The following is a 12712-nucleotide window of genomic DNA, read 5'->3' on the forward strand; positions in this document are numbered from 1 at the left end:
TGCAAAACATCACTTCATTGTTTTTTGTCGTGTTGTACCCACGTAATTGTCTGCTTCCAAGACATCAGAAACACACGTTTTCATTTAGCCTCATAATTTGATGTTGCCGCCATACTGCCGTCTCTTCACTGTACTGGTTGTACAGGTTATGGAAAAAATAACGTGCCAATAACATACAATCAGATAAGAGAAACCGAAAAGCAATATGGTTTTTACAACATCACAGAGAAGGTAGCATTTAGAGGCTTGAAATCACAAACTGCTTCTCGATTAAAAAAAAAATAAATAAATAATTTATTTGCATGCAATTGGCAAATTAAACTTTAGTGACAAGGCTACACTGGCCCGATTGGGCTAGTAACGTTCCTGTCTACGGTCCCAAACATCTCTCACGCTGGCACCAGGCCATTGGGCAGTCCTTATTGTTGAGCCCTGAATAATATTCATGCTTTGCAATTAAAAATGTCATTATAATGAATCTCAATGAGGCAAAAAAAGCCTCCAAACATAATGAAAGGGTAGTAAATTTGCTCAGAGTGTATTGAGTTTTAAAAAAAATCCCAAAGCTTTTTCCCTAAAAATCATTCTATTTGCTGAAACACAGAGCCACATTAATACTCAAAAGCACCCAGGAGTGGATGAAAACATTCCCAACTGCACACAAGGGTTAAGAAGTTTTAGGAAAATTCAAATAAAATAAAATATTTAACATTGAAAAACTTTTTATTATATTAACATTTCTGGTCATTGTACATATTTTGGTTAAATGAAGAAAGACACCTTTTAATAAAAATCTCAATGACTCCAATCTTTTGAATGGTAGTGTATTAGAATTGATCCAGTTCATGCTTTTTGGATGTATCTCTAATAGAATTGCTATTAATATTTTTGAATCTATTTTCACACCTTGTTTGTGGTAGCTTTTGCCAGAGGGTAGAATTACTGCAACAAAAAGACAGAGACGAAAACCGAAAGAAAGGCCTGAAAAGGCCTGTCCCAACAAGAATGAAGCTACTCCAGAGCAGGTATTATCGCTTTTTTTTCTAAATTTATTGAAGTAAAAAATTATTTTGCCATACTAAAGCCAATTCACAGGAACAGTATGATGCCTGTCTGTGTCTGTTGGTGTTAATGTCCTTCAGGATTACCAAAATAAGACTTGTCTAGGTCAGTGGGTGACTAGGTTGCCACAAAATAAAGATATGTACACAGTGTTGGGTAAGTTTATTAAAAAAAGTACACATATTTACATTTAGTAATTTGGTAGATGTTTTTTGTCCAAAGCGACTTACAATTCAGGAGGCATTCAGCGATTCAACAAGAAAAGGCAATACACATAAGCAGTGCTAATTATTTTCTATGATATTATAGACTGTAAATATAATGTAAATGTAAACCTAAAGAATTATTCTGCAAAATATATTTCTATGGCAGAACACAATCACTCTACTTGCTCGCTTGCTTTATACAGAACTGTCGAATGTATTTATAGTATTTAAGGCAAGTATATTAAAGGAGCTATTTCATATTTATTTATTTGTATAGAGCTTTTATTTACAATAATTATTGTTTCAAAGCAGCTTTACAAAAGGTGCACATTAGTGCATTACAATCATAATCAGAAAAGCTAAGATTATTAGTTACCATAACTTTATTAGGTACTAATAACTAATATTTTTTAACAGTTAAAGTTATACATGTATATAAGCATAGTTATCTTGCAGTTATATAGTATATAGGTGATGGCATTGTGTACATGTTCAATGAAGTGTATTATGTGTATGTGTTGTCCTTGAAGTCTTTGATGGTTGGCATCTTATGAAAATACCTACAAATGTGCAGTAATCTCTTTCTTTTTCAGTGGGAAAAGTATTTTAATTGCAGTAACTAGATGGAAATTTGACAATCACGATCGTGAACAAGTCATTATAATAATAGTTTTTCTTTGTCAGTTCTTTTGTTTACACTTTATGAATCTCTCCATAAGGAGCCTGCCAGAGGAGGACCTCGCATTAAACACGTATGCAGAGCTGCAGCTGTGGTTTTGGGTCAGCCTCGGGCCATGATCCCTGATGACATCCCACGACTCAGTGCTTTACCTTTGCACGAGAGATCAGACATTTCACCTTCACCTGCTGAAAAAGGTACCATCACTTATTGTATTTACTGGAGAATACGAATGTTTACTCTTGGTATAAGCGTGCATTTTCCGTTATCTATTCCGAAATGCTGAGATGAGGTGCATTACAGTTTCCATTAGGTATTAAACGGATAGTTAACACAAAAAATGAAATTTCTGTCATCATTTACTCATCCTTTACGTGTTTCAGGCTTTCTTTTTCTGTTGAATCCAAAGAAGATATTTTGAAGAATGTTGAAAACCTGTAACCATTGACTTCTATAGGATTGTTTTTCCTATTATGAAAATCAATGGTTACAAGTTTTCAAAATCCTTCAATATATATTTTTTTGTGTTTAACAAAACAATCAACAAAAAACCTCAAAATTGTTTGGAACAAGTAAAGGATGAGTAAATGATGATAGAATCTTTTTTTGGGTGAACTGTCCCTTTAAAGGGCCATGAAACCCCCCTGTTTCAGCTGGGTGTTTTCACATCTCTAGTTTGAAAAAAGTCAGGAAAGTGGGTGAGTCCAGCTCTGTTTTGGTGAGAGTGTCAAGGGTTTGCATAAAAATGGGAGTTTTCGGTTCGAGCACACACTGATTTTTACAGAGACAAAATAACACACAGATGCAGGGGAGAAAGACAGTGACTATTATTACAAGGACATCAGTAATCGAATTATTTTCCAAATTATTAATTTGTCGACTTTAACTGCAGTTCAGCACTTTCATACAGGAACATTTCATGCATGTCCCCTGTGACAAACGAGATATTGTATGCGAGGAACTGCTGGGCCAGTGTAGTTTTAATGGAATGTTTGATACCGCACAACGAATGGGAGAAAAAAAAAACCTCCGCACTTCACGGTAACTTAGATGCACTCTGTAAGTAGCATCAGAAAGCCAAATGTCACAAAATGCGGCGAAAATTCTACACAACAGTAATTGTTTGATCAAGGTGTTTACATTCGGAGAGCAGCATTCACAGAGGATCTTTCAATCCATAATATTCTAGTGATATTAAGATACTGTAAACTTAGTAACTTAATCATTTTGGCTAAGATATGTCTTTAAAAACTGAAAGAGTACTGCTAACGATACTAACTAACTTTGCCATATAACTAACTCTGAAAAAACATAAAGACACTGATCACGCACTTACCAAATCTGTAGAGACACGACAATCAACACAAACTGGAGCCGCGTCTTTTTAAAAGGAGAGGAGTCGCAAATCCGGATTTCACCATTTCCAGATGCGAAAAGCTCTCTGAGTAAAAAATGTTCCTTACTAACGTATTTTTGTCACGTGTTAGCAGACCACTGTAATCCACACGTGAGTCCAGCTGCGCTCTCATAGTGAGAAATTGAAAACAAAACCTTCCTAGCAGCACATTTATAAATACAACACTGACTCATGTCTTTAAACAATTCTTTTTCTTCCACTTGTTTAAACTACGGTTGGCAACACAACATGGCGTCTCTCTGCCATCTGAACACTGTAACCGGTAAGAACAGTCTTCGAAGCTATCATGCATATTAATGAAGTAGCATCTCATATATAATAAAGAGCGCTGATTGGTGGTCTGGAATAGGTTGGAAGTCTTTCTCATAAACTTATTCTGGAAGCTCAAAGACGTCACATTGTACCCGGCGGTAGAGATATTGTCTACACGCTTGAATTCACACAAGGATCTTATCGCTGTGACGTAGCTCCAAAATTTCTTTTCAAACCGGAAGAACAAATTTGCTTGGAATAACCCAAAAACGACCAATTTTCACCTTTTTAAAGATATATGTGTCCTGCCAGTGTTTTTAGCAACGTGGGACACATATATGATGGTCAACATCTCAAAAAATGTGTTTTGGTGTTTCGTGACCCATTAAAGATACAAAATGTAATGGGTATTGCAGTCTAAATTCAAAATATTGGATAGAGGTTTTCACCTGATCGCTCCTCCTCCAACTCAAGTGCAGGTTGCCAGATTGACAACACCCACAGGGAGAGAGTGTGGCTGATAATCGAGCTTTACAGTCTAAGCTATGCAGCTAATGTTTTTGTTTGTAATTTGTAATGTTGTTTGCTAATTAAAAATCACCTCATGTATTTTTATATAACTCTGAATCTGTGCCTCATTTCGGAGGCTGCTACTGTTTTTCGAAGGTGGCATTTTTGACCATGACCACATGTATTGATTCCGTTTTCATGACTTAAATGAAGTCCACCATGTTTTCCGCCAAGGCAACCCAGGGTGATGAAATATAATTGAGTAAACTGACACAGTTACACAGACCAAAACAAATAGACAATAAGCATTCTACACTGAAGGACAATAAGGGACTTTAGTATTGCCTTCCAGATAAACTACTATGTTCATTTAGCACATTTCCTAAATATCTGCAAATGTATTGTGGTATTTTTATGCTTTAGAAGAATCAAACACTTACAGAAAACACCTTTAATGTGCGTTTTGTGAGAGTTTATGTTTGGATTTTGTTAAGATTCTTATTTTGCTCAGTGCACTGCAGAAGTGCTATTGAATAAACAAGGATTTGCAACAAGGAAGGCAGTTTTTTTTATTATAAATCCATGTTATAGAAATATCACGGTATCGCGGTATTGTGATTACTGCTCTCAAATATATCCTTTTTAAATGTCTTGGTAAAAAACACCACTTTTTTCCCTATTAAACACAATATATTTTATTTTGAGAATAAAAAATGTCAAATATTTTGGAGCAGTAAACATGTTAGGCTAAATCATTCAAATGAATGAATAATAATAATATTAATAATTCCTTACATTATATAGTGCTTTTCTGGGCACTCAAAGCGCTTTACACATTGGGGGGAATCTCCTCATCCACCTCCAGTGTGCAGCATCCACCTGGATGACGCGACGGCAGCCATTTTGCGACAGACCGCTCACCACACACCAGCTGATTGTTGGAAAGGAGACAGAGTGATGAAGCCAATTATGATATGAGGATGGTTAGGAGGCCATGATGGACAGAGGCCAGTGGTCAGATTTGGCCAGGATGCCAGGGTTAAACCCCTACTCTTTGTCGAAGGACATCCTGGGACTTTTATTGACCACAGAGAGTCAGGACCTCGGTTTAACGTCTCATCCGAAAGATGGCGCTCACTGAGCAGTATAAAGTCCCCGTCATTACATTGGGGCATTAAGACCCACACAGCTGGCCTCACTAATACCACTTCCGGCAGCAACCTAGCTTTTCCATGTGGTCTCCCACCCAGGTACTGACCGGGCACAGCCCTGCTGAGCTTCAATGGGTGACCATGTGAGAGTTGCAGAGAGCTAGCTGCCGGCGTGAATTATTGACTTTTGCTGTCTTCATTTATTTCAAAAACAGATTTTTTTTTTTTACAGATTAAAATGGCATCTTTGGATACATTTTATGCTGAAATATTGTTGTCCTAAACACTATTACACATACCCTAGGAACAGTATTACATAAAAATTTGACGCTTTTAAAACCTTGACTTTTCCAAACCACAGTATACCTTGAAACCGGTTATCGTCTCATGCCTAGTGTTTTGGGACAGTGCAGCAAAGTATAAATAACTTGTTTCAGAGTGCTTTCTTACTTGCTTTCAAAATAATGTATAAATGGGATGTAAAGGGGTTTAAGTCAGACTGGGTCAACTGGATTGATGAGAGGAAAAATAAAACGATGTATGAGCGTAAATCTCACATTTTAAAATCTCATTCAGCAATAATGTCATTCAGTGTACTGGTACATTAGAAACACCCTAAATATGTATTTATAACCGCTCATGCAACAAACAAATGACAAAAACAGCGGAGAAATTAGTAAAAAAGGAAGTACAAAGCAAACAGATGATGCTACAGTGTATAAGTAGCAGGGCTAAACAAATTAATACTGAAACTGAAATTAACATTGTGTGGGAAACGTGATACACAAATTCTCGAACGTCTGCCTCATTCAGCACCAAACCAAGTGTGTGTGCACCTTGCACATGCTTTGCTTGCTTGACAATTATTAATATCTTAAAGTCCCTTTTGAAATTAAATGAATAGATAACCCAAACATTTAAATACTGTCATCATTTACTCACCCTTGACTTTTTCAAAACAAATTCTACTTTCTTCTTTTAAACACATAAGCTGGCACCATTTGACTTCAGTATTATTAAACTAATATTTACAACTTTGAAAGTCACGGGCTGCCAGCAACATCATTCTTCAAAATATCTTCATTTTTGTTTAACAGAAGAAAGAAACTGATAAAGGTTTAAAACCACTCAAGGGGAAATAAATGATAAGGTCATATTTATTTTGGAGCAAACTATCCGTTTAAGTAGCAGTTTTGTTTTAGGACCAGGGGTTTTCACACTGTGGTTAGGACCCCATGAGGGAATATATGGAAATGTTTTTTTTTTTTAACCATGCAAAAATGTTATTAAAAATTAAATAAAATACAAATCCTTCATAATCTAATTAAATTAAAATATTTAATTAGGATAAATGATACATTAGTGTAACGCAAACTACTACAATTAAATATAATTCATCTAATCATTTTTATAATACAAAAAAGCATTAAATTCATTTTGAAAACATCTGTAAATTAATACTAAAGGACTTAGTACTAAAACAAGCAGAAAACGAATGCTTTAATGTAATATAAAAATCATTAATAATCTAGTTGAATTAAAATATTTTATTAAGATAAAGAACACACATTAGTCTAAAACAAACAAATAAAAATTATTAATAATTTAAAATGACACAAATTATGAAATTTATTTTGAAAACGTATGTAAATTATTACAGTACTATACTGAGTAGAAAAAAGTAATACTACTACAGAATTATACTGTTATTCATGGTATAAATTGGGTCTTTAATACAGGAGACACACACACACAGTTGAAGTCAGAAATATTAGCACCCCCCCCTTTATTTATTTTTTTTTTATTTTTTAAATATTTCCCAAATGATGTTTAACAGAGTATAGAAATTTTCACAGTGTGTCTGATAATATTTTTTCTTCTGGAGAAAGTCTTATTTGTTTTAATTCGACTAAAATAAAAGCAGTTTTTAAATCCAGTTTAAAGTCAAAATTATTAGCCCCTATGAGCTATATATTTTTTTCAATAGTCTACGAAACAAACCATCGTTATACAATAACTTGCCTAATTACCCTATCCTGCCTAGTTAACCTAATTAACCTAGTTAAGCTTTTACATGCCACTTTAAGCTGTATAGAAGTGTCTTGAAAAATATCTAGTCAAATATTATTTACTGTCATCATGGCAAAGATAAAATAAATCAGTTATTAGAAATGAGTTATTAAAACTATTATGTTTAGAAATGTGTTGAAAAAAAATCTTTTCTCCCGTAAACAGAAATTGGGGAAAAAATTAACTGGGGGGCTAATAATTCTGACTTCAACTGTGTATGGATGGATGGATGGATAGATAGATACCTTTTACATTTTAAAGTGGTCATATTTGGGGGTCTGCAGCATTTGAATGATTGAAGCACCTGTTTATGTTGATAAACATGAAGAAATGATCTGATAAAAGACTTTGGGTGGTGTCACTAATCTGATTGATTTAAATTTTAGATAAAACTTTCAGCTGGTTAATTAGGTTTCCTTAATCATACCAAATCTAACTAGAGTGCAATGAAATAGCTTTTTTTACACTGCTCTTGTCAATCGTATTGATGGTATCTGATTATTATGCATTCTGGCAGTGTTTTGACATTTTTCTGTCTGTTGCAGGAGTCGAGTCTCACTCTGACCCAGAAAGCCCTGTTTTACAAGAGCACAGGACACCGAAGTTTCGCCGTGGAAGATCTCATATGTTTGGGCACCGGTCCCGGCGGTGTGGGGAGTGTAAAGGTTGTCTGCACGAAGAAGACTGCGGCAGGTGCATAAACTGCCTGGATAAACCGAAGTTTGGCGGTCCTAACACTAAACGCCAGTGCTGTGTGTAAGTATACGAATCAGTTTATTTAATATTTTAGTCCTTGTGATTCATTTTTTTCTCATTTCACAGTTTACACTTAAATGGGATAAAACAATATATATACTGTTTATTTCCTTCATTTCAAAATCGTAGTCCATATCAAAAAACATTTAAAAATCACTAAATACAAACACAAATCGCACAATACCATACAATCATAAATATGCATATTACAATACCATTTAGAAAACAAACATTTATTCCATTGCTTCCAAAACCAGGAGTGGTATCACAAGTGTGGGATCACTTAAAACCTTTTATAATGGAATTTCTTGAGATATTCAATCAGGACATTCAAATTATACATACATTCTTAAGACAGCAAGAACAGCTGTAAAAAAAAAACGTAATTATAAAATATTCCTGACTGATTAGGAATAATGAGCTACTAACAGACTACACTACCAGACAAATGTCTTGTCGTTGATGGCAGTTGTAAGAGCAACAAATAATAACTTGACTTCTAGTTGATCATTTGGAAAAGTGGCAGAAGGTAGATTTTTTCCAATGAATCATCTGTTGAACTGCATCTCAATCATCACAAATACTGCAGAACACCTATTGTAATCTGCATGGACCCAAGATTCTTACAGAAATCAGTCAAGTTTGGTGAAGAAAAAAATCATAGTTTGGGGTTACATTCAGTATGGGGGCGTGCAAGAGAGTGGGTGGCAACATCAACAGCCTGAGACATCAAGACATTTGTGCTGCCCGTTACATTACAAACCACAGAAGAGGGCAAATTCTTCAGCTGGACAGCGATCCTTCTTATACTTCAACCTCCAGATCAAAGTTCCTGAAAGCAAAGAAGGTCAAGGTGCTCCAGGATTGGCCAGCCCAATCACCAAATGTGTGAATATTATTGAGTATGTCTGGGTAAAGATGGAGGAGGAGGCATTGAAGATGAATCCAAAGAATCTTGAACTCTGGGAGTCCTGCAAGAACGCTGTCTTTGCCATTTCAGATGACTTTATTAATAAGTGATTTGAGTCATTGCAGAGATGTATGGATGCAGTCCTCCAACCTCATGGGAGTCATACACAATATAAATTTTTTTCCACTGCACTATGACTTTATAATCTATACTGTACATTGTTTTTGTTAAGTGACAAGACTTTTATCTAAGCAAAGTCAGAACTTAATGTCCCAATGAAATAATTAAAAATCAAGGCATGATCATATTTTATTTTGGTAAAAGAAGCATAATCTAGAGGCCTTTGCCTTTCATATCAGCCACTTCTGACACCAAATGATCAACAAGAAGTCAAGTTATTATTTGTTGTTCCTAAAACTTGGATAGGCGACAAGATATTGGTCAGGTAGTGTATATTTTTATATATGTACTGTTTTGGTAATTTTGTTATATGCTTTTGAAATGTTTAGTATTTATATTAAATTGTTTACTTGGCTTTAACTTATTCTTATTTAAACTTTATTGCCTATTTTGTGCGACATTTCTTTATAATTATTTATTATTTCAGCTTTTATTTTAATAGAAAAAATGTGTAAAAGTTGTATTTAGTAGTTAATAATGTCATCAATCGCTATGCATGCAAATAAAATGCTAAGCATTAAGCAATGCTGTTTAATGCGCAAAATTCATCAAATTTACATAAAGTATGCAACTAAATTAAGGAAGTCACCTAATCTACATAAAACATTTGTCAAATTTGAAAATAATATATTAAAATATTTTCAACCTCCTTAATAGCATATTTAATAGTTTTTTCTTTCTTTCTTTTGGCAGATTCAGTACCCTTTAGAGGTTAGATCGGGCTCAAAAAATTAAACTTGTAACCTTGTGTCTGAGCCCAACTCTATCGGACACACCAATTTAAACCTGACTGTTTTTTAATACGTGGGCCATTATAACAGACATTCTCATCTACGATTCTGAGTTGTTTGAACAACAGAAATTAGTTTAGATTTATCTTAATGAATATTGTAACAAGGATGAAGCATGTAAACTGCATTATTTGTTTATTCAGAATGGATCTTAACAAAAGAGGACATTGATGGCTGACTACCATCCTTTCTACAAGCCTGCTTCATACGTTCATTGTGGAAATCCCCGCTATCATTACGTCTCTTTCACACCGCATGTGCGAGCAGAGCTTGTTTTTTCCACCATCCATGTTAACTGATTAGAGCTTTCACGCCGCATGCCGTCATTGCGGAGCGTAAGGAGAGCTGAAGCAGCAGTGCCACGATTATTTCGGCACTGAGTTTATTTTTGCCACTCCTCACACTCAATTAAAGTGACAGTGCATTGATATTGATCAAAAACACATTGATTGACAGTAAAATGTAGCAATTAATCTCAATAAATGCATCGATAAGATCCACTGATGCACAGCTTTTTCTGCTCTACATATGCACTGCACACGTGCTGCTTCAGCTCTGCTTGTGCGTGTAATGTGAATGTGTGCCAATGGAGGAGATGCTGTTGCAGGAGGTAGAGCGTCGAATTGTGCAACTTTGTAGACCCTCGCGTGTTGCTCAGGCCAACTTTGCGAAAAAAATTTGCATAATATTTCTCATTATAGCTTAGCTTTCCACCCAATTAGGCTAATTAAGTATCGGAAAATGCTTAATCCCAGGCAGAGAATCTAAACTCTAATGCCCTTATATTTGTCTAACTTAATTCAGCATCGTTCTTTCTGAATTAAATTACACATTTTCTATGTTTTTTTTTTTTTACAGATATAAGAGATGTGATCAGGTTGAGGAAAGGAAGGCCTTGAGGCTCAGTGGCAAGCTTCAAAAAGGTAAGAACATTGTTTATAGTGAAAGTATTCATTTAAAATGCTATTATTATGCTTACATCTGCCATTTAACATATCATCGTTTCCAGGGCATGGGAAGAAGCGGCGGCCGTCAGTAAGTGTGTATTACTCCAGTAATGAGGAAGGTGAGGCTGGTGAAGGAAACGGTCGGATGTTTCCATCTTCTCTGAGTGACAGTCCATCTGTGCGCAAACAGCCGAGGCGACACGTAACTCCACGCTCATACTGCGACCTGCTGGATTACGACTCTGACTTTGACTGGATCGGAAGTTCAAACTCTGCTTCTCCGGGCCGCAGGAGAACTCCTGGCCTTCGCAATCCAGGTCAGATCACAGTATGAACTAGAGATGTGGTGAAAAATCCTTTAAGAAATTAATTCTGCAGTGATTCTGGCAGGATTCCCATGGCTCGTGGATTTTTAAAAATATTGTAGAATTTTAAAAAGTCTGGGAACTCATTTTTATATACAAGTCATGGAACATTCGGGATTTGTCATTTTACTTGCAATTTTTCAAAATGTATTCATGATTAGGCCATTTTTATTCTCTGACATTTTATTCCTTTGAATTTCACTGAATTTTAAACAGAATTTTCTTTTTAATTGCAAGCTCCTCTAAGTTTTGAACTGCTTGCTATTTTGTGTTCAATTCAGTGATCGCACTAAATTCTATAGGGGCTGATCAACACAACCTCTGCCTGATTTTCATTATGGGTCATGGCAATTCAGATTTTTTTGTCAATAAAAGTCAGTAAAGTCAAATATTGCGGCATTGTTGTTCTCTCTTGAATCAGTTTTGTTCAGTTTTTACCAGCAGATGGCGCTGTTTACTTTCAAACAGACGAACTTTGGTTGAATTCACTCTTTTATAAATACCACTTAAAAACTGTTGAACTTGCTGATATTTGTCAGAACCTTGCATTTCTATATTTAAATCCCACAATATCAGAGTTTTAAGAAAGTCTGCAGTGTAAGATTTGCAAAAAAAAATTGCAAATCATCATGGAAACTTTTGGAAATCTCCAAGGCTGTTCACAATGCAGGCAAATGTGGCCCCAATCTGATTTTTTTGTCCACATGTGATTCTCTGATCTGTTTTTGTCTTGACAGTGTGATCAGCCCAAACTGCATGGAATCTAATCTTTTCAGTTCAGATTTGTGCCACTTTCATATATAGTATTAAATCAGACACAGATCTGATGTTTTGCAATGCGACCGCAGTGTGAACGGTTATGTCAGATTTCATGTGAATTTTACATAATCTTCGAGCGACATGCGTCATCATTCTGTGCTGCAAACATCATCTACTCCTCAGCAGCATAGTAGAATGGCACACAGGGAAATTACTTTACCACTGAAAGTTGGTTGTTCATTTTGAAAAAAAAAAAAACTATTTAAAGCCAAAGCTGGTGCTTTTAACCAATCTGCTTAATGATTGGGGCACGGGTTAATCGCGAAGCTGAAGAACCTCGTGGGTGTTGCGGATAGGGAATCCGTTCACAAAGGAGGGGGCACTTTCATTTTAAGGATGAACTTTCTCTACGAGAGAAAAAAAGAGCAGGTGCTCAAACACCCAAACCTCCTTCTGCACGTGCCTGTTGTAAACGAAGTAAAATGAAATGACTCTGCATACAGAGATAAACCAAATCTGCCTTCACAGCTCAGTCGGCGGCTGAACGTCACTACACCTCTGGTCAGAAAGACACCGGTTGGCATAAATCACAAATGATCAGTGTTTTCAATCATTATTTTAGGTTTCAAATGCTGAAATACACAGAGGTAGCATAAC

At 35.6% G+C, this 12712-nt stretch overlaps 1 protein-coding gene across 2 annotated transcripts in view; it reads left to right on the top strand.

Annotated features, from left to right (window-relative positions):
- kmt2bb (lysine (K)-specific methyltransferase 2Bb) overlaps positions 1 to 12712 on the top strand; it is a 90512-nt gene that overhangs the window by 18631 nt on the left and 59169 nt on the right. For both annotated transcript variants that reach the window (XM_056473528.1, XM_056473529.1), the window contains exons 5-9: positions 921 to 1025; positions 1988 to 2144; positions 7893 to 8103; positions 10843 to 10907; positions 10994 to 11248. In XM_056473528.1, the coding sequence (XP_056329503.1) occupies positions 921 to 1025; positions 1988 to 2144; positions 7893 to 8103; positions 10843 to 10907; positions 10994 to 11248 (793 nt within the window). The remainder of the gene's footprint in view (positions 1 to 920; positions 1026 to 1987; positions 2145 to 7892; positions 8104 to 10842; positions 10908 to 10993; positions 11249 to 12712) is intronic.

Source organism: Danio aesculapii, chromosome 15 (assembly GCF_903798145.1).
Source record: "Danio aesculapii chromosome 15, fDanAes4.1, whole genome shotgun sequence".
Taxonomy (NCBI): Eukaryota; Metazoa; Chordata; class Actinopteri; order Cypriniformes; family Danionidae; genus Danio; species Danio aesculapii.